This window comes from Astatotilapia calliptera, chromosome 15 (genome assembly GCF_900246225.1).
Source record: "Astatotilapia calliptera chromosome 15, fAstCal1.2, whole genome shotgun sequence".
NCBI lineage: Eukaryota > Metazoa > Chordata > Actinopteri > Cichliformes > Cichlidae > Astatotilapia > Astatotilapia calliptera.
Window position 1 is genome coordinate 1,258,970 of NC_039316.1, and position 25,231 is coordinate 1,284,200.

General features: G+C 42.7%; 1 protein-coding gene across 12 annotated transcripts in view; it reads right to left on the reverse strand.

Annotated features, from left to right (window-relative positions):
• Nucleotides 1–5,946, reverse strand: part of nrxn3b (neurexin 3b) — a 322,143-nt gene extending 316,197 nt beyond the window's left edge. For all 12 annotated transcript variants that reach the window (XR_003274579.1, XR_003274577.1, XR_003274576.1 and 9 more), the window contains exons 1-2: nucleotides 5,666–5,946; nucleotides 433–1,545 (exon numbers count right to left, since the gene is read on the reverse strand). Coding sequence is in view for 9 of the 12 variants with exons in the window: in XM_026193775.1 (XP_026049560.1) it covers nucleotides 433–1,129 (697 nt within the window). In the remaining 3 variants the exon portion in view is untranslated. The remainder of the gene's footprint in view (nucleotides 1–432; nucleotides 1,546–5,665) is intronic.
• Between the last annotated feature and the right edge of the window lie 19,285 nt (nucleotides 5,947–25,231).

The following is a 25,231-nucleotide window of genomic DNA, read 5'->3' on the forward strand; positions in this document are numbered from 1 at the left end:
ACCGCTTAAACACGCCAGAGTATAGATGCTCCTGCTTTATATAAATTACACTGTTGTGCAATCAATGCACATTTTTCGAGGCATTTCATAAATGAAGTTTGGTGTGGCACAAATCGCATTAGGTGCAGCGGGAATAGCAACACAGTTATGGAAATTGAATCTAATTTTCAGAGGCTTGTATTGAGATTTATTGCGTTGCTTACAGCCACATGGTATGAGATGATTTTAATGATGCAACATATGCAAAAAAACAAAAAAGCAAATATGAAGGGTAATCATATAATCTTTTTTTTTCGCTATACCTGGAAGCAGACAGCAGATGTGATGCTAGTTGAAGTCTGCATTTGTAAGGAATCCCATTGAATTTTTATTTCAAAATTTTAACCAGCAATCGTGCTTGACACAGAAAGGTTCTGGAGCCAACCCTCTTACCTTCAGTGCAGTATCGACCTACATATCCAGTTCTGGAGCAGTCACAGTAGGGTTCTCCGTCTGCCAGTGAGCAGATCCCACCATTCTCACAGGGGTTCTCTGTGCATAGGCCCATCATCTCCAAGCGGACTTTCTGACTATTGATAAGCGTGGGCAGCTTACTCCCATAACTGAGGTCTGTGATAATTCCTTTGAATGGCGCTAGCTCGCGGACGGAGGGCAGGGTGATGGCAGACGTGCGGATGTCCCCTGGGAGGCCTCCAAGAAAGAGGTCACTGACAATATTCATGAACTGCCGCTGAGGCCGCACCTCTTCCGTCTTGGTTTGGCCATCCAAGGCCAAGCCAGTCCGCAAATTGTGCCTGTTGATGGCTGCAAAGTGCCAGCGGCTGTCGTTAACCATCTTATCTGAGGTGATGGTGGTCTCGGCACAGTCGATACTGACGCGAAGCTGCAGCTTACCCTCAGATACAGCGAGAAGCAGAAAGTCACAATATCCGCCATCATCAAAGTAGAGCATCAGGCCCTCTGGTTCTGAAGTCTTGAACTGAAACGTCATGTCGCTTCTGGTGCTGGCATCCCAGCGCAGGTAGCGAGCCCACTGACCTTCAGAGCCAGTAAACTCCAGGCCTATGCTTAGGCCCAGCATGGTACTTAGCAGCATAAGGAAAAATCCAGGTAGGCTGTTTGGATTCATGGTAGAGAATAACAGGGAGCTCAGAAGAGGGTGAGAACTGGGGACAGATCCTCAAAGTGATATGAACATCTGATAATGGTTTAGTTCCGGGCTTTTTCTGCTGAATGTTATATTCCACATAGATAATCTTAGTCAGGCAGACAGCGCAATATCCTTTTTTTTTATCTGAGAGGCAGATCTAACGTTGATAAAGGATCTTATCTCAACTGCCAAATCTATGGAGAATTGTGCAAAAAAGGAAAGGAAAAAAAATCCAGTTTCCACATAAACGCGTAAAATTGCTATGGTAAAGGTGAGCCGTAGCGTGTTTTGTCAGTGATTCAGAGCTGTGTCTTGTGATTTTTCTTTAAGGCGGTTTCCTGGGTTGAAGCACAGAACGGTCATCGTTGGTCCGGTTCCACGCCCCATGGTTTAAACTGCAGGGAAAGAACAGACAGCACTGAATGCATTTCTTTAAGATGAATCTCTATTTTCTAGCAAAACAAAGCAACCACCTGCAAGGGGATGTGTGACACAAATAAAATATGTGACCCAATGAAACATAACAAAGAGGAGTCCAGAGATTCTTATTAAAGGTTATAAAATGTTGTATCAATTAAGTCTGTACAAAGGAGACCCATTCATGCCAAGCATGTTGTGTCCACTCCATCATCCTATTAGGGCCCATAGAAATTAATATGATTGTGACACATCATGACAATCTGTCATAAAACAACTCACTCCTCTTCAGCTACAATCAACCATTCCTGTTGTAGTGTACTTTGGTTTATTAGCCAGTTAGCTATGTAGGAAATATTTCAAATGATCCACACCCCTAATCCCTGACCAGCTAAATCACTGCTAGGACAATGAGGGGTGGGGTGTCCTTGGAAAATGACCCCCTCTGTAAGAGATCCCCTGCCTGTAAACATTTGACAAACCCTGTAATGTTCTATATCTAGTTAGCCAACACAATGTAGAATTTTGGAAACATCATTTGTCAAACTAACACTGTCTGTGAGCTTTTGGCTTAACTGTAGGGATTTTCTTTACTGTTGCTAAAATATGCCAACTTAAACTAGAGTTATAAAGCTGGTTCAGATGTAAAACAGCACTCAGAGGAGGTGGAATAGGGAAAACAGCAATTAGGCAAATTGTGCCTATGAGTTTAGATGAATTAGAAGGGATACTGAGAGCACCATTCAATGTGGATTTGACTCTCTAGGTGGCCATTAAATAGCACTAAATATCTACTGAACACCCATTAAAGGTTTACAACCATTTTATGCACTTTTCTATTTCTGCCAATTACTCATTTTATTTGAAGGTCCACTCAAATAATCATTTATAGTTGTAAAGCCTTCGTTTGAGAGATGAATTCCCAAATAGTCGAAGGACAACAAAGCGGCTTTGTGAAAAATACACAAATAAATAAAGTCCATCTACTGGGCTGGGTTGCCTTGTTGATTCCACGATGAGAGGAAATCCATGGAGGTGAGCCGGAGCATGTGTTTAGCCTCAGACGTTAGCCTGCTGTCTGTAAGGGCCTGCTGGGATCCTGATAAATATGACTAATTATCTGCCGCCACTCTCCTTTTCTCATTTGCGTATCTTTGGGGGATTGCAATCATAAACAGCTATTCAGAAAGATGTTACGATGGTGCTACTTCATTTCCAAATCCCACCACTAGCATTCTTTTTCTAAATTTCCTTCAGTGAATACGTTTTTAACTTGTTCACATCACCCAAACCCAGATGACAGCGGTACTGAATATTAACTAGCTCACTGGCCTTTGTACGCTACACCTGTACTCATCTAGTTCTGTTTGATTTTGCTCTGCAGAGCCAGGAATGATTCACATGGTGAAACCTTATACGTGTGTGTACTCTTCCAGCCCTTTGCCCTTGCAATTGTTTTGCTATTGGGCTGCCCACCAGACAAACGCATTGTCCAATCATGACAGTAGCACAGACCCATGCAACACAATAGGCCCTTTAACCACCTGCCCTGAATAGTTAATCTTGCTGCAGCAGGCAAGCTATTGAATTGTAGAAACTGATACCTATGCTAATGCACCGTGTACACATGCATGTGTGTCCCTGTGCAGGAGTGTACCTGACTGTGTCTCTCTGACAACGCTGGGTTGCCTGGCTGGACGACTGTCTTTGTCTTAAAAGTGCCTTTGTGAGACAGCGTCCGAAGAGAGGTTAAAAGGTTCTGTGTGGTGAAATCACCCTGAACGCTACTGCATCAACCCAAGCCACCAACTATAAAAGAGTGTTATGTGCTGTGTCCCTTGACTAAGCAAGGCTCAATATGCCCATGAAATCTGAGATGCCTGCCTGGTATAAAAAAAATGGCCCTGGACTCTATTCAATTAACATGAGTTATTGTGTGTGTGTGTGTGTGTGTGTGTGTGTGTGTGTGTGTGTGTGTGTGTGTGTGTGTGTGTGTGTGTGTGTGTGTGTGTGTGTGTGTTGCTTAACTGCGATATCGGGTGTCCCTATAGCCTGCAAACCATGGTTTTAACACTGAATGCTAACAATGGTAACATATTCTCTTTCAAGCAGTTATGGAGATATCATTGTGTTAAACACAGCTGTTTACAATAGGGGTTTTTTCCACCTTTAATTGATTCTGACTTTAAAAACAACATTTGCCCACCATGACATTAACTACTTAACATTCGACTGACTATAAGCCCTGCTTAAAATCCAAATCTTTCCACCTCAAAGCTAAGCTAAATGAAGCTAACATAGTGCCAAGTTGAGTTTTACCCAGAATATGTTACTGACACTTTTCCTCGCAGGCTTGTTATGAAAGATGCCCTTCAGCTAACAGCATGCCTGAGAGCACCCAGCAGTCCTCACTCCACAGGGCGAAAAAGGAAAAATTAACAAGCTGTTTTGGGCTTCTTAATTAAGTACTCTGTTTAACTAGCATAAACCCAAACCTGTTTTTTTCTGCCTCCTGTTAAACAAATAGGAAGTGGCATAATTTCTAAATAGCTACCTTGCTCTGCTAGAATAAGCACATATTTTCCGGGATATACACATTGAATTATTAAATAGTGCAGGATATGAGATGACCTGTATGGGATACCTTCACTGACTGCCCATAAATGATGCATTGACAGGTCCGGCTTCGGTGCAGCAGATTTATAGGCATGTTTTGTAATGTAGCCGAGCCCCTATCACGCACTGGAGACCCCCTCAGCCCCCTGCTGTGCTCCCTGTCCATCACATGCTGCAGCCCGGAGGAGCGATTTAATCCGACAGCAGTCACAGCAGACAAGGGTATGCTGCATTAGAAGCGTGTCCGGACCTGCCAAGTCCACTGCTGGTAAGAGGAAGTGGGGCGCACGGAGCAAAAGGGGAATTTTAGGGTGAACCGGGAATAAAGTGAAGTCATTTAAAGCTTCAGTGCAAAACTTGAGAGCGTAAACTTCAATCTGGCACCAGCAGGAACGGACACATTACGATTCTTTCCGCTCGCGCTGAACATCTGTGCAGGGCTCCAGATGTTGCAGTTAAGAAAAAAATAGCCCAGTATTTAGATTTTAGATGAGCAAATGGCCCCTAAATGCATCACGAAATCCAACGTGGGCTTCAGTAAACAGACTTTTATAAAACACCAGCCATAATTTAGAGCAAATAAGGTACAGAGACGGGATCAGCGGTAACTCTGCAGTCAGCTCAGAGACACAAGTTCTGGCAGAAATATTAAATTAGAGGGATGCTGTAGTCTCTGCTGAAAGCCCCGGTGGACATTTCAATTCCGCACGGCCGAGCTTTCACAATGTAAGTGCAACAGAAAATGATGCTATCGATCACATGAGTAATTTCATCCCTTAATGGAATATTTTAAACCTTCAGATGATAGGAAACATTTAAAACCTGCCAGAAATCCAACCCGCAAGCCCGCACGGATGAATAAAACAGCGGGCTACATGTTCCCCCCCCCAGCAGCGCTCAAGCTTTCCCTCTGCCTCTCGCACGGTGGCAGTCTGACTGTGGCTCGAGGGCTTACGAACCTTTGCTTTTGGAAATTACGAAGCGAAATTTGAACAGGACTCGTGGGTGAAGTTGTCGAGAAAACGGGAATAGTTCGGGGTAGTTTCCTCCTTCGCTGTTCTCTCCGACCGAGAGACGCGATTCGGTGAGCTAAAACTTTCCATCTCTACGCGCTTCGCTCATTCCCTACGAATTTGTTTGCTTTAAAAAGGAACAACAACAACAACAAAAAAAAAATCAACTCTAATAAGTCCACGTTATCTCCCTCACGTCACAGACCTACCCACTGTTTAGTGTTAAACTGCGGGTGAAGGCTTTTCAAAATTCTAACGATCCAAGCCATCCCACTGCGCCTAATTCCTCATCTCAGCTCAAAGTCACATCAAATTCGCAGAATATTTTCAGAAAAACTTCAGAATCCCGCAACTTAAGCATCCTCACAGAAACAAATAACGTATTAAGATGGTGGTGGGGAGGGAAAGAATAAAAAAATAAATAAAATTAAAATAAAACAGGACTAAACCAGTTTTAATCTGCTCCTACCTTTTTTTTTCCCACGCAGAGACTCCGGACGGACAAAAGCCCCGCGCGTAAATATTGCAAATTATAGTAATCCAGACCAAAATCCCATCCACAAACCCGAGCCTTTCTTGATGAGAGTGGGATGCTGATGGTGGTGATGAGGCGGTTATTATAAGTGAGGCGCGGTGGAGGAAAAGGCAGCCGTGCTCCTTCCTCCGGCTCAGTGAACGCGCATCTCTCAGCTCTGCTTCACTCAGCGCTACTGTTGATGGGCCCCTGGATTTCTCCCACACTGACGATCTGACCCGCCTTCTTCAGAGTAATCAGCACAGTGGGTGGGGGGGGGGGTTACTCCATTTGCAGAGACAACAGCCCCTCGGGACAAATTACCAATAAGGAAAATTATTTATTCCTTATTTTTAAGCTAGGCTTTTATGTAATTCAGGCTGCTTGCGCGCTTAGGAGACATTACGAGACATTACGAGAAGCAAATTACGTACTGCAAAAGTAGTGCATGGCATGCCCACCTAATATGTAATATATATATATATATATATATATATATATATATATATATATATATATATATATATATATATATGTGTGTGTGTGTGTGTGTGTATATATATATATATATATATATATATATATGTGTGTGTGTGTGTGTGTGTTTAATACACACAATTCTAAATGTTCCTGGGGGCTGTTCCGGGCAGAAGGTTTGGTTTCTTTCAGTGCAGTTTTTCAAACCCAGGCGAAAAGAGAGCACAGAGTGAAAATGTGACGTTTTGGTTTTAATTTTCACCATAGGGGTTTAGAGCTTAAATTCAGCACCTTGGACAGCACCCCCTGGTCTTGAGACAGCTACGGGCGACGTGCAAAATCCCAACGAGCCGCACCCTGGGCAGAGGGGAAATCTTTCGTTTTTTTGCGTGTTGCCTCAGCAGCTCTGATGCCAGGGTGCTGTCCAAGGTCCTGAAGGCTTGTCAGGCGTAAATGAGAGCGAAAAGAGAGAAAGCCTTTCAGACAAGAGAGGAAAACTAGAGAGATGACCGTTGGGCCTGTCACTGGCTCCTTTTATTGTAATCTAGTCTCTTTTCTACACACTATTGATACTACTAATTACACTTGCTACTAAGTAGTCATAATAGCAAGATATTATGCAGCTAGTAGTAGTGTGGATTTAACATGCTCAAACAGCTGTACTGGTTTGTGGCTCCACGGTGGAGTGGTTTACACTTTCACCTAACAAGCCAAAGATCCCTGGTTGGTTCCAGGAGGAGACACGAATCCCTTTGGGGTTGCTTCAGGAAGGGCAACCTGTGGAAAAATCTGCTAAATAAAACATGTGTAGCTGCCGGCTGTGGTGACCCCTTGTTAAACAAGGAGCAGCTGAAAGAGGCTCTGTGTAGCTTTATTGGTTTGACATATTTTGGCACTGTTTTTGGAAAATGTGATAAGGGGCTCTCCCATGAGGCCCTGGGACCCAGGTGTTGCCAATACAGGTAATGATCCACAATGTTTCACTTTGTGCATTCTTCATTTGATAATTAATGTTTTGCAAGAGTAGTGCAACCTGACTCAAACTGTACACCACCAGCCATCATATTCTGTAGCATTTCTTCCACAGGTATACAGTAGCTGCTGCTGTAGTAGGCTGTTTGGCCACCGTGCTTGGTGCTGCTTCTCCAAATCTCTGCAACTCAAATGGAGTTATGAACACTGGAGTTTTGGGAGTTTTTTTATTATGATGTGGTACATGGATTGATTCTTATATAGTGCCTTTCTACCTTGCTTGAGCACTCAAAGCGCTCTATACTACAAGCGTCATTCACCCACTGATGCACGCATTCATACAACACTTATTTCTATGCTTTTTATCTAACATTTACAATCCAGTGAATTTGGAATTCACTCTTGTCTAAGAACAACATTTTGGCAAGCGGACTGGAGAAGCCAGGGATTGAACCATCCTATTTCAGATTAGTAGATGACCTGCTCTACCTCCTGACCAAGCACTGACTCAGCACCATTCCATATTTCTAGCACATTTGCTGAAAAATCTCCCATGCGTGTTTGGCAGGGCAGATATGGCAACGAGGGTGTTGCCATCCTGTAAGGGAATAGAAATGTTATATTTGTCACAGGATAAATGAATTACTTGAATAATAATAACAATAGTAATTAAGAAACATTAAATACAGCAAGACACTGGACTGGGTGAAAAAAACCCAAAGGGGATAAAAAACAGTTGCATCAAAGTAAAACGTACATACTGAAAATTCCTCAGGGTGCGTGTTGCTGAAGGGCTCAGGGATCTCAAGTGCAGGTCTAGACTCAGGATCAGCTACCTGAGAGTCTTCACCTAATCCCTTACACTGAACTATCAGGTCATTTTATACATATCTGGGCATCAGACCAAATTTAAACATGATAAGAACTTGCAGCCAGTGGAAGGAAGCTAAATCCAGAGATATGTGGTCTGTCTGTCTTTGGCACCAGCTCAAATCTTAGCTGTTGCACTGAGGAATAGCTCAAGGCATGAAAGTGGCTTTTGACACATGGCAGGACTGGAGGGAGATGAGCAGAAAAGCATCGGTGACCTTCTCTTGTTCTGTGAAGAATAAAAGAACTTGGAGACACAAGTGAGATTTATGGATTTGTAGAGGTGGTAGAGAAAAAAAACATGTATTTACAATTGTGTATGCGAGAACTGTGACACGATCTGAGATATATGAAACTTGCTCTATGCAAAGTAACTCATAATGGACCTATATGCCCCAATATGTTTTCAGCATTTTAGCTAATGTTGTTTTACAGGATTAAAGACATCTATAGTGATCAGCCATATTATTAAAACCATTTCCCTGACATTGAGTAAGCTTACAATACCTTTGGCACATTTATATGCATATTTAGATCAAATGTTATGGTCTGAGTAACCTAAAAGAGTGCTGTATTTTGCATGATGGCATTAACATAAGGGACTCTGATGTCTGAACATGCAGCACTAGTTGTAGCAAAGGGATACGTTCTGTAACAAAGGCGAGGTGTTAGTCAAAGCAGCAGAAAGCCACAGACATTAACCCACTGGTAGAGAAGGTGAATTACGACTGCAGGACGAACAGCGTTAAATGAGGCACTGAAGTCTAATAGTAAATGAAACAATCTCCTGCTGCTGCTGTAAAATTGAGGCCATTTGTTACTTTGAATAGGGCTGCAAGGCTAAAACAACATCTGGGCCACTCTTGCTGCCCAGTTGCCACTGAGACCCTGACCTGGATAAAGTGAGAAAAGAATGAAGGAATGATTGAATCGAATGGTTCCGGGATGAGTGCATCTCACCTATTTGCTCGATAAAATAAAGACCCCATCGAGCTTCAGCTAACCATTACCACCAAGATGGATATTATAAAATATGATTAAAGCGATTTTAATATAGCCCATCCAGCAGACAGCTCTACACATTTTCCCCTTGTTAAACTCACCTATGAAACGTTGCTTTTTCCTGTGGTCTTTTTTGATTTGTGTCACATATTATTCTGTTATATTCTGCCAAACTGTCACCTGTAGGGGCTCGTCCAGGGGTTTCATATTAAAGAGAATGTATTGACACATTAATTAGGTCTTTGGGGTGATGAGAGATTACCGATTCTCTCTTGGCTACAGTAGAGCTGAATCAAAGAGCAAACAGGCAGCGGACAGAGCTACATCCCTTGGGAATTAAAGGAAGATGGATTATGGAACATGCAAACAAACATTCATGAGCTGCTAAACTGCCAAAGATACATGCAAACAGAATGACAAACAGAAGTGTTCATTCTACAAATATATTTCCTAGAATCAAAGATGGAAGTGCCCCGAGTGTGACGGGTTTCCCAGGCAGGGTTCTCTATCTTGCTGTCCCCTGTACTAAAAAAGCATAATAAATGAATTCTAACCATTGGATACTGTCTTCAAACCGAATTCAGCGCAAAAGCTTCTGGCATACTTTAATAACACCCCAGCCACTTGTTCTGAAATCTTGAAATGAATTTCCAGCTGCCACAACAACTGTTGTAATATTCACAATGTATTATATATGCCATGATGCAAAAACACATTAATCATGGATGAAGAATTCCCCTCCTGCATGGAGATGTTTTGGAAGCATGCTTAGTCATCACACAGAGAAAAGAGAGCATCTTCTCAGATTTCTTTCTTTCCCTGACTAATCCCACATCTCTGTCTTAGTTTTTACCCTGGTTTATTCTGTGCGCTTTTCAGAGAACGGTTGTTTCTCCTGACACGCACACAAGCACACTCACTTCTAGAGAAAATGTAGTATCTTTGCTTCCAGGGCTTTTACTGTCCAGCTTTCTTGCCAGATCAGTGGCCTCCTGGCTCGGCTAGCTGCCCCTATAAGCGGGAGACTCGGAGCGGAGTTTGATCCTTAGCTGACTTTTCCCTGCATGATACTAACTGCAGTCCGAAGTGCTAAGCCTCCACTTACCACCGATACAGCAGATGAGCTATGGACTTATTAGCCTTTAGTTTGCACAAGGCTTATATTTAAGCCACACAAAGATGACACTGTGCCACCGCTGTTCGTGTGCGTGTGTGTGCACTGTGCACGCTGAAAATATCCATTATCTTTATTTACTGTTCCTATTGCCTTATATTCATAGTAACTGCTGCTCAGTAGTTTCAGATTATTAAATGTGTCTGAGAAGTGACACGTGGATGTCTTTTGTAGGGAAAACCTGGTCATTACAAAAGCTTGAAGAGTATCAAATCATATCATCTTCTATCATATCAAAGAAGACAGGAAAGATCACTGACAACAACTTACAACCTATGGGGGGGCAATTATTCTTTGCAGCCATAGTGTTTTTTAAAGCAGTCTTTGAACCCACGCTCACAAAGAAGTTAGATAAGATGTGAAGCGATATTTTACATGAACAGCATGCAAAATAATAAACCAAGCTTTTTTTAATTTCTGCTGAGCGAATGATACCGAGACAAACAGCCAACAAATCAAACCAGGCTGACAGCCATAAGGTCGATCGTTTGTGCGGAAGCAGTAGATAAAGGTAACAGAGCACCTCTTAAGCTTGCAATTATATAAATATGTATATAAATATTAAATGTTTTGTATTTAATGTGTCATAATATTTCATGACAAATGTGCAAATACCTCACAAAATGTGCTTTCAGGCACAAATTAGCGCTTTCACCTATTTCTATCTTTATGCTATGACAGAAGCTAAGCTAAGCTAATACGATGTATCTGATTAAGTTGTGTGGATGTCTGTGCTGTTTCCACTAATGCTACTCCAAAACAAAACATTTCAACAAGCCTCCTGCCAGCGGGAGCCACCTGCCACAGTGCTATCAATAATCCACGAGGGTCCTAATAATGCTGCCACCTCCACACTGAAGGTCACATGTTTCTCTCCCGCACACACATACAAAAATGACACGCACACAGTGATGCTGCTGATTGATCCTAATTGTACTTATTTTACCTCAAATCCCCGCTACCTAAACACCTGCACGCTGACCATCCGGTCAGTAAAGAGGCTGTTAGCGGGTCAAAGTGATTACGCTATCAAGGACATCTATTAGAATCTAATTCGGCCAGGTTGGGTCCTCAAACAGTCCTAGCTAACCTCCTTAATGGACACTCATTTATCTCCTGTTGTTTGGGAACTGTTGCGTGCAAAGTCCACAGCTTTGGTGCTAAGCAGGATGGATGTGATATTTAGATCGATAAGTCCTGCTTATGGGGAAAAATGTGATGATATACAGATGATAAGAGGGTGATATTTCATTGTAAATGTCAGTCTAATGTAACCATCAATGCGCAGGGTGGGGGGCAATGCATACACATCCGACTCTACACATATACAAACCCATCAGTATACTGTATATGCAGGAACTTATAGAACACGACACAAGAGGGCACATCATCTATCACTCCCTCTCCCACTGTTGAGAATCTATTTGAATAATGAGGAGAAGCACCTGTCAGACTCTGTTATGTTGACACATGGACTGTAGTCCTAACACCTACATACATCTGAAGGGAGGGCGAGGGAGAGACAAAGAGACCGAGAGCACACTCACCGCACTGCAGGGTACCTGCATGTTTTTTTTAACCACATTCCTCGGAGCTTGAATAGACAATCACCAGAGAGGTGTTGGTGCCGTAATGCTGCATCAATCACTTCCCCCACCTTGAGAAATTGCGGCTCTTAGATCAGAAGAGTTTTGAGATATGCCATTTGAAGAACACAAAGCACAGCTCGAGCTTTCTGAGCAAATGTTTTTGTTCAAAAGTCCTTCATTGAGGCTTATTACAGTATTTCAAGTAGTCTTTCTGCTGCTCAGATGATTCCTGTGAAAACTGTGAGCTGTGAATTGTGTGAAAGCAAGTGCAACCCCATTAACCTCAGGTGGGAGCCCACCGGAGCTTTCTGTGCCCTGTTTTACTGAGTAAATAGCTGTGTGTATAAGACAGTAGAAGAGTTTGAAAAGTTGCAGTAAAGCAAATGGAAATAATGTAACTTTTTACAAATCGCAAAGGTTATAACTCATAGCATCTGTGGAATAAATATGTCAGTTGTTTTTCCTTTATTAGCACAACTAAACTTTCCAACTTAAGGATTCAGTTTTGCCCGCACACAAACAGGAAATACATGTTTTCAAACTGGAGTCGACCTACTGTATGGACTGCTGATATTTCGCCACCTCCACCACAGATTTCAGGAACATTGATAGAATGAAAAATGTATTGGGTATCATGACGGCTGAAATGCTACAGCGCAGAGCTACATCCTGCAATGATTCTGTGCCGTGCAACTTGAACCGCTGTTGTTACAGAAACGGAAAACTTTATTCATTTATTCAGTCACATGTTTGGGAACTGATTTGAAATGAAAGTCAAGAGCGTACAGAGCTTGCTGGCGAAAGGTAAACTACTCATTAAGTTCTGTCAAGGTGAGTCTAACATAAAATAAAAAGCTTGACATCAAAAGTGAAATATTGCTTTAATTGTTGCTGCTGACATCACAGATCCAGACAGGCAAAGGGCTTGGCAAGACACCCCTGCCACCTGGGCACCAGGACACCCTGACACCTGGCACGATTGGCCGTGTGTTACCTAAGCGTTTCAGACTCTGGCCAGATGGTTGCGTGAAGGGAGATCACACATGCAGACAAACGCTTACCCGCAGACACATCGGCATACAGTTGCTCGCACAAATTATTCATGTGAGCCAGATGCACTGTAGATCTGCAGTCTTAAACACATGCATAGAAACAGATACTGCTCATGTTCCTCGCTTGTGCTTGCTTGTGTCTTCATGGGAAGGTGAAAGGGTTTTGCATTCGATACCACACGTGAGTTTGTAGCTCAGGTTTTATGTTATCTTGAAGGCTGACAGTTTATCAGCTATCATAAAGGGTGGAACAGAAAACGTGTCTTTCCTAAGCTGTAACCGTTTTTTGTTTTTAAAAACATGCACCTGTTTGTTTGCTTGCTTTCTTGACATAGCCAATAAAATGAACCAAACCTACTAAATTACTCTATTTCACATGATATATTTGCAGCACTGCTCAAAAGTCTGGACAAAGTCAAAGACAAAGTTCTTATTTTGAGAAAACAACAACAACAAAAAAGAAGAAAAGTCTATCTAATAAATCATGAAACTGGAAATGCTGTAAGTGACAATTTATGATTAATGAAATAAAGTATCATAAATAATTAATGACTTTTAATGGAATATATGCTACGGCCCACAGAGGCTTACTTTCAGCAGCCATCAATTGTGCATTCCAAATGCAACTACGATGACTACCAGCTGTGGGTAGTGACCATAAAAATGAGACAGTATGCAAGTGGTAGAAACGAGCTTCCTCCAGAGGGTGTTTGGGCTCTCGCCTAGAGATACAGTGAGGAGCTGGGTCTTCATAGCACAGCCACCCCTCTTCCAATTTGAAGGAAGCCAGTTGAGGTGAGGCAGTGCTTTTAACACTGGCCTGGTGTCCCACCAGAAAAGCTCAAAGAGGTAGCTGGGGAGAGGGAAGTCTGGGTGTTGCCAGTTAGACTGCTGGATTAGCAGCATGCGTGGATGGATGGATATTTTTATGTGAAAGTTACTTTAGGGCTGCTTTGAGACTGATGTTTCAGACACGCAGCTATTTGATTTTGTTGCTTCTCTCGTCAACAGATGAATCAGGAAGGCCTTTAACATGATAAACCTGCATTAGGTACACAATGTTCCACTGGAAATAGACCTGTGTACTCCAACATACTCCATTAGAAATAATTCATTTTTGATTGATTCCAGGCATCATCACTCCATATCGTAGTGGTTTACACATTTACCTAACAAGGAAAAGAACCCCAGTCCGATCCCAGGTGGAGATACAAACCGCTGTGGGGGTTATGTCAGGAAAGGCATCCAGTGTAAAAACTCTGTCGAATTAGATGAAAACAAACACGCAAAACATATAAATAAATAAGGAAATTTAGTGACCCCAAACTTTTTAAAAGTAATGTATTCAGGTACTTGGATAGTGCTTTAGGCCGTGAAAATGTGGTAGCTTATGTGATCCATCAAGAGTTGCTCCCCTGCCTTGTTGTAGTCAGACTGAAAATTTTCATGTGGGAACAGAGACAAAGGCCAGGCTCTAGATTCTGAATAAGGAAGAATGACAAAAAGAGAAAAGGAGGGAAAAGGACAGACACAAAAAGATACAATGAAGCCCTCTGCCCCTCGAAAACTACTTCAGAGGCAGAATGGGTGAAACAAAAGCAGGCACGGAGGGACAAACAAAGTGATGAAAGCTCCGAGAATTTTGAAAAAGATGACACATTTCTTTCATTTGCAGAAAGAATGCCTGCTTATCAAAGCAACATGCAATACAATGCCGAAGCGCAAGTCATTTTTTCTTTTGTTCTCCCCGCAATTGTACTGGAAATCATATGGCACATAAATCATGTGGACATTTCTTTCTTTCCACCAAGCAACACTACTGCTGTATGCTTTCAAGAGGGGACACAATTTGTATTCTTTCTTTAAGGGGCTCCTTGGAAAAGAGCTATGATGCCAAAGAAAGAAGAAAGGAAACGGGCACATTTCATCAAAGTTGTCCCCCTTTGGAAGATAAAGCAAATATGTATTAGAAGAAGAAGAGGCCCCATCTTATATCAAAGCTCTGGAATATGCTGGGCTTAGCTGGAGATATAGTGCGTCATGTGTAGTGGGAGAAATCCCACAGCTCCTAGCCTTAAACAAAGTAGCCGCTAGCAATCCCGACACCACCCTCTCTCTTCCTAACGTTGATCAGTTAATTCATATTCCCCACCTTCTATCTTCAAGGCCATCATTCATCTCTGAGTTGTAATGGAAGATGGAGCAGTCACTTCGACCTAGCAAGGGGAGCTCCTATTATTCCCTCATTGCGCTGACTGATGATTTCTGGATGAGATAGTGAGAGAATGGTGAGAGAAAGATGTAATGTTGAGAGGGAGAAAGGCACAGAATATAAGGAAGAAGGGTAATGTTTGAGCCCGCTAATGTTTGCTTTCAGATTTGAAATAAAGCTGCTGCCGGGAGATAGGAGAGAGATCAATCACTGCATAGAGAACGGGGCTGGAATGGTAGTTCTAAGCAGGTGATTTGTCAATAGGCTGTAATGGAATTGAACATTCATACAGGAATAGTTATGAATATGGAACCAGGCAGTGACTTTCAAAATGGAGCAGTTCGGGATGAAGCGCTTCACTAAGCCACAGAGACTCCAGGTGGGAACAAGCGATGTAGTCTGGGAAGCGGCCATTTTTCATCTCCCGTGGATAAATTCCCCGACGAGGGCTCGGGTTCACCTCCTTTGGTATTTTATGTGCTGTGATCCTTCTTCCTCTGTGGATTTGCTGACTTCTCAGCATTTAAATGAAGCGGACGCAGAGAAGGAGAGGAGCCAGAAAAGAAGAATGTCTTCATATGTTTCAGTGTGTAAGTCTCTTTTCATATATTACACAGACATCGTACTTATAACATGTTTGCTTCTCCCTGTAATTACTTCTGTTGTCTGTATACAGTATAGGAGCTTTATATCAGCCTTTCCAAACGTGACACCAAAAAGACAGGCTGAATCTGGATGTTTCACCTCACCTCACTTGTCACAGGTCTGTGCGTGATGTGTAGGACCCAAACGCAGACGCTTGGAGACAGGATTATCATAACCAAAAGTGAGCTGTTTGTTATGCTCAAAACCAAAAGCTGAGCATGAAAATACAAAAGACACAGCAGGGACAAATTAGACACAAAGAGATAGGGGAATCCAAACTGATCATAAAGCACACAAGGCGAGGGACTATCAAATAGATCTCAGGTCAGCCCTTGCCACGCCATTCAGCACCCCTGGACCCCCCCCCCCCCCCCCCAACACTCTGTGTCCCTAACTGCAAGTAAGATTGCTACACTTACTACTTTCCACTTCAAGGCTACCTCCACTACCTCCCTAACTCTATCTTCTCCCTTCAGTGTGACCGATTCCTGCCCAGCTCCACTCTGCATCTCAGGCCTTGTTCCCTCGCCCTAGTTCTGCACTTCCCTAGCCACGTCTCCCCGGCCACACCAAGTCAAGCTCCACTTTCTATTGCTTTGTTTTTGCCACGTTTCAAGAGCTTAAGTCTAATAAATATTGTTAAACCACCTGCTGTCTCTGTCTGGGTCCTGCGCCTGAGTTCAGTTCAGTGCGATTCGGTCACTTGACATTAGAGGAGCTGACAGAATGTTGGTTGGCACAAAGAGGAAATCTGGGGCAAAAACAGAGGACTTCTTTAACTAAAGAGGAAATGTACACTGAAGAAAAATGTAGACGATAGGCTCGAACATCTGCCTCCTGCAATCAGTACAATCTAGTAGAGAGAGAGTGGAGGAGGTGAGGAATAGTATAATGTACATGCTGTATACACTGCTCAAAAAAGTTAAGGAACATCACATCAGAGCTCTTTGGGAAAAAAACAACTTATTTTGGGGGGGGGGGGGGGGGGGAGTATCTGTAGTGATATGGACTGGTAATGTGTTAAGGATGAAAGATGGTTCCCAGATTTGGACCTGGCAGCGTCAGATGGATCGAAAGATAATGTCCCCATGGAGTTTTATTGGATTTAGGTTAGGCCAGTGTGGTAATCTGTCAATTTCTTCAGGAGCTATCTTCATATTTCTGCCAGTGTAGGGTCTACAAGAGGGTCCAAGGTTTTCCTCCCGATACCTAACGCAGTTAAGGTGTCACTGCCAAGCCTGTGAAGGTTTTACCTTCTACGGGCCTGTCCAGCTCTCCTAGAGTAACTGCCTGTCTCCTGAAATCTCCTCCATGCTCCTGAGACTCTGCTGGGAGACACAGCAAGCCTTCTAGCATTCAAAAGGAGTGATCATTTGGAAGAACTGGACATGATTTATTATGGTAGAGAAATGAACTTATTTGGCAATAAAACTGATGACCCATCATGGCAGAACAGTGTCCAAGCAGTGATATGATTTAGGACAGGAGCCCCTGGAGTCTAGGCATTGGTGGTGGTGAAGACGAAGATGGAGGCTTGCATGGAGCTGTGAGTGACTAGAGTGAGGTAGAGATGGGGAGGAGTGGGGTTGTAGGAATGAGAGCATGAAAGGGAGAATGACAGAGCACTGTCACTCTCCCTGAAATTTAAACCACGCAGCGTGGAAGTGTAATGATGGCAGTATTGATTTTGACAGCATGGGAAAGTGGTAGAGATGTAAAGAATGGACTAGCAGGCGAGCACTAAGGAAATCTAGCAGATGAATGATTACAGATCTTACAGATAAGCTTCATATTACACGTATTGATGTGCCATCTTGGAGGAGTTGGACTACCTGCGCAGCTCTGCAGGGTGCAGGTATCATCGCAAGCTAACAGCAGTGACACCCTATCTAGCCAAATAAAAGATGAGGGGGGTAATGTGTCAGTGGCCTCCACCTGGAAAACCATTCACATACATGCATTCATCAATGAACAGAGTTATCACTGCAAACCTAACGAAAGGCTAAACGAACAAATTCAGAGGACCAAGTAAGCTGTCACGTTCGAGACAGGGAACAATCCAGATATAACACTTTTAGACGAGGCAACAATTTAGTATACAAGTACAGTATTTAAGCATATACTGTACTATGCACATTTCTGCATAGTATGCAATGCACATACCTTTACAATTCCCCATCCACACACGTCCAGCAGGGAATGTAAAATGTGGGTGGTTGTTGCTTAGCACATGTCCACAAGTGTGGGCCCATGTGCAGCAAATGTGTATGTGTAAACACAAAAGTTTGTAACTATTAGTAAATGTCAAACACACAAGCATGTTTGGTAGAAAACAGAGCCAGTTTGTTGTTGAATCACGCCCATGAAGCCCTAAATCAAGCCTTGCCCTATGAATCAGCTGTGCCCTTGTGATTCATTTCAGCTGATTTGAATCTGAAATGTCCTTCCCTGCCTCTTACGCTATCTGATTGACTTCCTGATGTAGTTTCCTCCCATCTCCTTCCATTTGTGTAATAAAAGACTATTGATTACTCAGCTAGACAGATGGACAGACAGATGAACAGAGAAATTGTGACAAAAAGTGGAATAAACATACAAACAAGGCAAAGCGTGGAGAGAGATGACCCGACGCCAACAGACAGGCTGACAGGCAGAGAGCCAAAGTGTATGTTGGAGGGATCATATCAAGATGGAAAAATGAAAGGCAAATCAATTTTTACATACTGTATCTGAACCATGCCAAATTTCAGGGGGGAAAAAAAACAGGGTCATTAAAAAAAATCATATTTGTGTCTCATATTGTGTATTTACATCTCATTCCTTTCCAAAAACAATGTTTCATGATAATTAAGAAGAATGATTATTGTTAATAATGGCTATATTTGCAAATTCAAATTTTGCAAAGAAAAAAAAGAAGCCCGATTATTTCATTCTCTTGTTCAAACAGAACAAGGCCTGACATATGGACACCTCAGTGGAAAGCTAAAATATGTAGAGCAGAAACCCGGCACAAAAGATGAGCAGGGATGGGAACCAGCATGAGAGAACAGGCCCCCGCATGGCATGTGCCACCTGCAGATAGAAGAAGTGGCTGATGTGGCTGTCGACAACATTGCAATTACCCTTCACAGTCCTCCAGTCGCATATTTATAGATTTGAAATTTGAGTTGATTTTCACTGTGAAGTTACGCTTTTGTACATCACAGATTTTCTCTCAAGGTTCTGAGAGTAAGATATGATATGGGCATAAGCAGTGCAGTGCTTTATGTCCATCAGGAGATGATTTGTGTTACTTAGTAATGGATACAAATGGTTGGGTATCAGACGCCACCTCTCTGGGGACATCTCAGGCCCTCCAAGGTTTGGAGGCCTATCTCCACCACCACTTCCCCTGCCAGTGGCGGACTCCCTCAGGTGTCGGTGCGTTGGTGGTTCTTTGTGTCTGGGGGTGGGCGTCCGGGTACACACCGGCTCACTCCTTGGCGGCCGCTTATCGGGGCCTGGAGCCTGGAGCTCGCTCGGGCCACTTCGGAGGTGGGGTGCCCCCGGCCTCTCGGCCTGGGGCTCGGTCACTCAGGCACGGCTGGCTGCCGGCGGAGCTCACGGGCGCGTCACTGCAACTCCCCCTGGCTTCTGCTCCGCGGCTGCTGAGTGAGCCCTCATCTGGGACTCTCCTCAGCTCTTTCTGGGACAGTGGCGCAGCTGCCCCTCTGTTGGTCTTCCTTGGTCTCTTGTGTTCTGGGGGCCTCTGGATGTCTGGAGTTTTGATCTCCTCCATACCTGCTTCATACCCTGGAGGACGGGGCTGTGGCTCCCCCACACTCCCTAGCAGATCGTTACATGGAGAAACCTTTGGAATGCAAGCATGCTGATCCACACAGGTATGCACACAGGGGTACACACGGGTATTCACAGACGCGGACTACAGCTTTCTTGGCTGCTGCCTCAAAGCACATTGTACACTGTCTATCTTGCGTGCTGCACAATATCGTTTATTATTTAGTATCTACTGATATCTACTGCTAGCTAGTTTATTGTGATGTTGCCGTTTTTTTTATTATGTTGCTCTTTGTTGTTTGCTTTCTCTTCTGTTTTTTTCTCCATACAGGTGACCCAGGTGTTTTGGTTTTTTTTGTTTGTTTGGTTTTTCTTTCCTTCCCCCCCTTCTCACCGTCTCTTCTCCCCTCTGGTTTTCTTTCTCTCCCTCTCTTTCTTTCATTCTTTCTCCCTGTCCTATCCCCCAGTCATGTCTGTCCCGTTTGTAGCAACTGAAAATAAAATAAATTCATAATTATAATAAAGGTCAATCAAATGGACCAATATGGCAAGGCCATGATGATCCACTTGGTAAAATAAATCTGCTTGGCATCTTTCTTGGCCTTAAGACAACAATTCTGATGGCTAAAGATCCAAACGGGACACAAAAAAAAAATAAAAAAAAATAAATAATAATAATAATTGCAAGAAAAAAAAAGAAAAAGAAAAAAAAAAAGTAATGGATACAAAGCTGCTAAAGCAGTTGCATCTGTGTGGTGACAGTAGTACAGCAGACAATGAAGCACTACAGTGACGTAAAGTAAGCAGAGCTACTGGTTTGGTATCTCCATAAATTGGTGAGTGAAGGTTGTTTTTCATAAGTCTTGTATTACTGATAACTTTTATGTATTTTGTGTTTTAAAAAAGTTTGGTTTTTATTATTTGCTTTATTTCTTTCAGCATTCACATCAACCTTTTTTCTTTGAATGTGTTTTGTTTGCTTTGGTTTGGGTTTTGCAGGAGCGAGATGATAAAATAATACTAAATTTAACATGTAAAGTACTAAAGTAACATTTTTCAAAGACACACTAACCTAGAACAGCACGATTGAGTCATTGAAAAAGAAGAATGAAACCCGGCACAGCAAGAAGAGCACGCGTAGACATGTAGGAATATGTAAACTGCGTACTACCTTGTGTCTAAAAATTTTAGGGCACTTCTGTAATATGTGAGTAAATGCTGGATGGCATGATATGAAATTGAAAAAAGTACAAAGCCAACATATCAGTGCTGAAAGTGAGAGATATTTGGTGCGTTGTGAAATGAAAAAGATGACAAAGGAGGCCTTAAAATTCTATTTCAGGCAAGAATGGGAAAACATTTCACATTTAAACTACTTTCTTTATTCTTTCTTGCTTTCTTTTTTTTAAAGAACAGGTGATGTAACACCGAGGTAAACGTGCCTTTATCCCAACTTTTTGAAACTTGTTACTGGCATCAAATTCAAAATGAGCATTTAAAAAAACAAAAAACAAAAACACGAACAAACACAGAAACCTTTCATATCTCAGTTTCTGCATTTGATATGTTCTTTTTTTTTTTTTTTTTTTTTTTTTTACTATTTTTAATTAAATTTAGCCTTTATCTAAATCCACCACCAACCCAGAACCCCCAGATCTCTGGGGAGCTGCTTATTCCAATGAACCAGCTTTAAATTAACGATCAACCGAACCTACCCGAAGCAGCTGCTCCAGCTCTTTGGTAAATGATTGCAGTTGATTAACAATAACAATTTCCCACATATTGTACATCATTATTACAGTGAATGTTTTGGACACTTAATGTGGTAGCACTCTGAGAACCAGGCAGCCGGTAATATGTTCCTCCATCTCAGCAGGAAGGTGATGTGCCTTTTTTTTCTTTGTTAAGTTTACACAGCCGTGAGTCCAACATGAATGGAAGTCCTTGCATTATGAATGAATGAGCTGTTTCAAATACAGCTTTTGAAGAGCGAGAGAGTATATGTGTGCGTGTGTGTGAAAGGGAGAGAGAGATATAGAAAGAGAGCATCTGTGGGTTTGAATGAGTGTGGAAGACAGAGATGGTTGTACTTCAGTCGGGTAACAATCTCTTGTAGGTCTTGAAGAAATGATGTTGGTCTCTGACAGATGACAGCAGTCCACACAAACAAGAGGTAAGGTCACCAAAAAAATGCCACCGGGGTCAGTTCTGGATAGATGCCATTTCATAATCTCCATAAATGTATGTCTGTGAAGGTTCTCAGTCATCCAGGTCATCGTAGTCTGACCTCAGGAATTTGCATGATAAGGTGGGGCCAGGTTTCACAATGAACACACCCGAAACTCTGGCTGATTGGGACCCACACCCAGTTTCACACCTTGGCTCAGGCGATTAGAGGATCATCAGGGGTCCTTTTGTCCCTCTGGGACTCTCCACCATTTGACCTTAGAACTGAAGAAGCTTCTCGGATGAGAGGTGAAACGTCTTCAAGCAACTTAAAGAAGTCCAGACGCTTTTCTTTGCAAGCTCCTTTGACCTCCATAAATGTAATGTGTTTCTTATTAGATTAAATGTGTATATCATGTTGATCTTTCTAAATGGCGCTGGGAGTGTTATGGTTTTTCATCTTTGACCAAGAGTTTCTGTGTTTGGATTTGTGCAAATTCATTATTGTTTTGGATTTTGAAAAGTGGTTTATGTTCCTAGTTCGTATTAATAAGATTTTCTGATCCCTCAATTGGTTTCCTTTAATATTGTTTGTGTCTCTAGTTTAGTTATAGATGACTTTTGGTATATTAGTGCCCTTTAGTGTTCCCTTCCTGTTCCCTCAGTCTCATCCTCTGTGTGTTTGTTTACCTTTGGACTCTGTCGTTTCACACGTTGTCAGTTTGACATCTGTTACTTCCTGTTTTACTTTGGTGGTCTTTAGTCTCATCCTTCCCATGTCTCTGTGATTACTGTCACCTGTGTTCCCACTTGTTTCCTCCTCCCTTGTTTCCTTCATGTGTATGTTCTCGCTGTTTCTCCATGTTCTTTGTTACCGTATTTTCACGACCATAAGACGCACTGTACTAAAAGGCGCAGTCTCAGTTATGTGTGCCATTACTGTATTTAACACACACATAAGGCGCACTGGATCATAGGGCGCATAGAAGTACCGTATTTAAAAATAAAGCGGGAGCAAACCTGAGTTCGGTACCTTACTCACATTTCTATTACCGGTAATCGTCATCATCAACAACACACAAGCATACAAGTGTGCGTATTTAAAAATAAAGCAGGAGCAAAACAAAGTTTGGTACTCACATTTTTATCATCAATCAAACCCATCGAAGTCCTCATCCTCTGTGTCTGAATTGAACAGCTGCGCTAAATCTTCATCAAACATGCCAGGTTCACTTTCTTCACTGTCAGAGTCACTTTCCGTGCCGTGCGGCTCCTCGGAAATGATGCCGGCTTTTGCGAAAGCTCGAACAACAGTGCCAGCAGACATGTTAGCCCAAGCATCTACAATCCATTGGCAAATTGTGGCGTAACTCGCCCGGCGCTGCCTTCCACTCTTGGTGAAACTGTGGTCTCCATCGGTCATCCATCGCTCCCAGGCCGCTCGCGGCCTTACTTTGAACGGGCGGTTCACACCGATGCCCAGCGGTTGGAGTTCCTTTGTCAGGCCTCCCGGAATGACAGCAAGCTCACAGTTCATTTGTTTCACTAGTTTTTTCACATCGGCTGTGAGATGGGCACGCATAGAGTCACAGATTAAGAGCGATGGTGATGCGTGGAAAAAACCACCTGGTCTCCTTACATACACCTCCCTCAGCCACTCTTTCATCATTTCCTCATCCATCCAGCCCTTTTCATTTGCCTTAATGATGATTCCTGCTGGAAACTTCTCTTTAGGCAAAGTCTTTCGCTTAAAAATCACCATAGGCGGCAGTTTCTGTCCATTAGCATGGCAGCCAAGCACAACAGTGAAAGAAGACTTTTCATACCCCGTTGTGCGTATCGCTACCGTGCTGGTCCCCTTCTTCTCCACAGTGTGACTCACCGGGATGTCAAAAGTGTCGAAACGCTTCTCCCGCTCGTTCTTTGCTCGATGATCCACCGCTCGAGTCTTTCCTCCAACTCGGCCACACTTCACCCTTTAGCGTTCTCATGGTGTTCTCTACTACGTCCTCATTACAACACACAGGGCGCACGCGCTATAGGGCGCGCCGTACTTTTTGAAGAAAATCTAAGACTTTTAAGTGCGCCTTATGGTCGTGAAAATACGGTAGATCGTCTGTCTCTGTCCTTGTTGAAAAGGCATTTAGTGTTTCTTAGCTCCAGTCTGGCTGGTTTGTTTCAGTTTGCAGGTATCTCTTGTTTACTTTTCAGTTGTTTTTTGGTTACTCCTTCATGACTTTTGTGTTTCTCTGATTTTCTACAACAAGCCATTCAGCTGCAGTTCAACTCTACCTGCCTCTGTGTTCCTGCATTTTGGTCCTCCACGTAAAACTGCGTCTGCACGCTCTGCCAACTCATGACGGGGAGAGGCTCCTGTTAGAGCTCGACTGGCCCTCGCAATGACAACCTCATCGATAGGAGTACTAGGTTCTGAAAAAAGGACTAAGCTGCGCCGGTGATTTAGGAACCAGTGGAGCACTTACCTCCTTTATGGCAGACTCCTGCTGGTGTGGAATCAGAGCCAAGAATCCCAGTGAAACGTTCTTGCAGAGGCTTCAGCAGCACTTGAGCACTAGTGCCTTAATGCACAAGCTTACTGTGGCTTGAGCACAGTAAGACCATGAATCAAAGCCTAAGCATTTGCCCTGTGACAAACCAAGGCCTCATTGGACATGAGCTTTGTTACGTATTTTGCTTTTCTGTCTTATAAAGTATCTGTTTGGTTAACAACCAACATTATGCAAAATGCTTTGCTTCACCTACATTGCCCTCGAAGGGAATCTACAAAATATGCGCATAACTTTACACATGAGACAAAATGCATCTTTTGCAAAGGGAAATTCGAGTGATGCATTACAGTCAGAAAAAACTTGGTATTGTCTAAGTGTAAGTGTTACATTTATTTATCCAATATGTTTGTGACAAAATCCTCCATAGCTCTTGATATGCTTTGCTTGTTAACATGCATACTCTCTGAACTACACTAAGTAACATAACATAGCATGGCAGGCATGACCTGTTTTTTAAGATATAAAAAATAATATATAGGGAACACCTTGTGCCATCACCATCATATTAGCATATTAACTTGAGCATTTAGCTTTAAGCTAACATTATTATACAGCCTGACAGAGCTGTGAGTATAAATCTGAACATTTGTTAACTAATACGTATTAGTATATACGATCACTAAACAGACATTTAACCGTTTAAAACCTGGACGGGGTGAGTGGTTTGCATTGTTGCCTCACAGAAAGGAGGTCCTGGATTTGAATCCAACAGTCATCTGATGCCATGTGGTTCTCCCTGTTCTTGTTCCCTGTACATGGGTACTCTTCAGGTGCTTGAGCTTCCTCCTGCAGTTCAAAGATATGCAAGCTACATCAACCAAGATGGGCAGCATGATTTTGAACTTGATAAGGAAAAAAAAAAAAAAAGGGTATGTATGGAATGTGTTACGGCGGGGTGCGCCGATGTGAATGGAAACAGGACCCAAAAGCAGATGCTGAAAGGCGGAGTTGCTGGCTGAACAGAAGACGATCCTTTATTTGGATGTTGGCACACGAAAAAGCATGAAGCTATGAA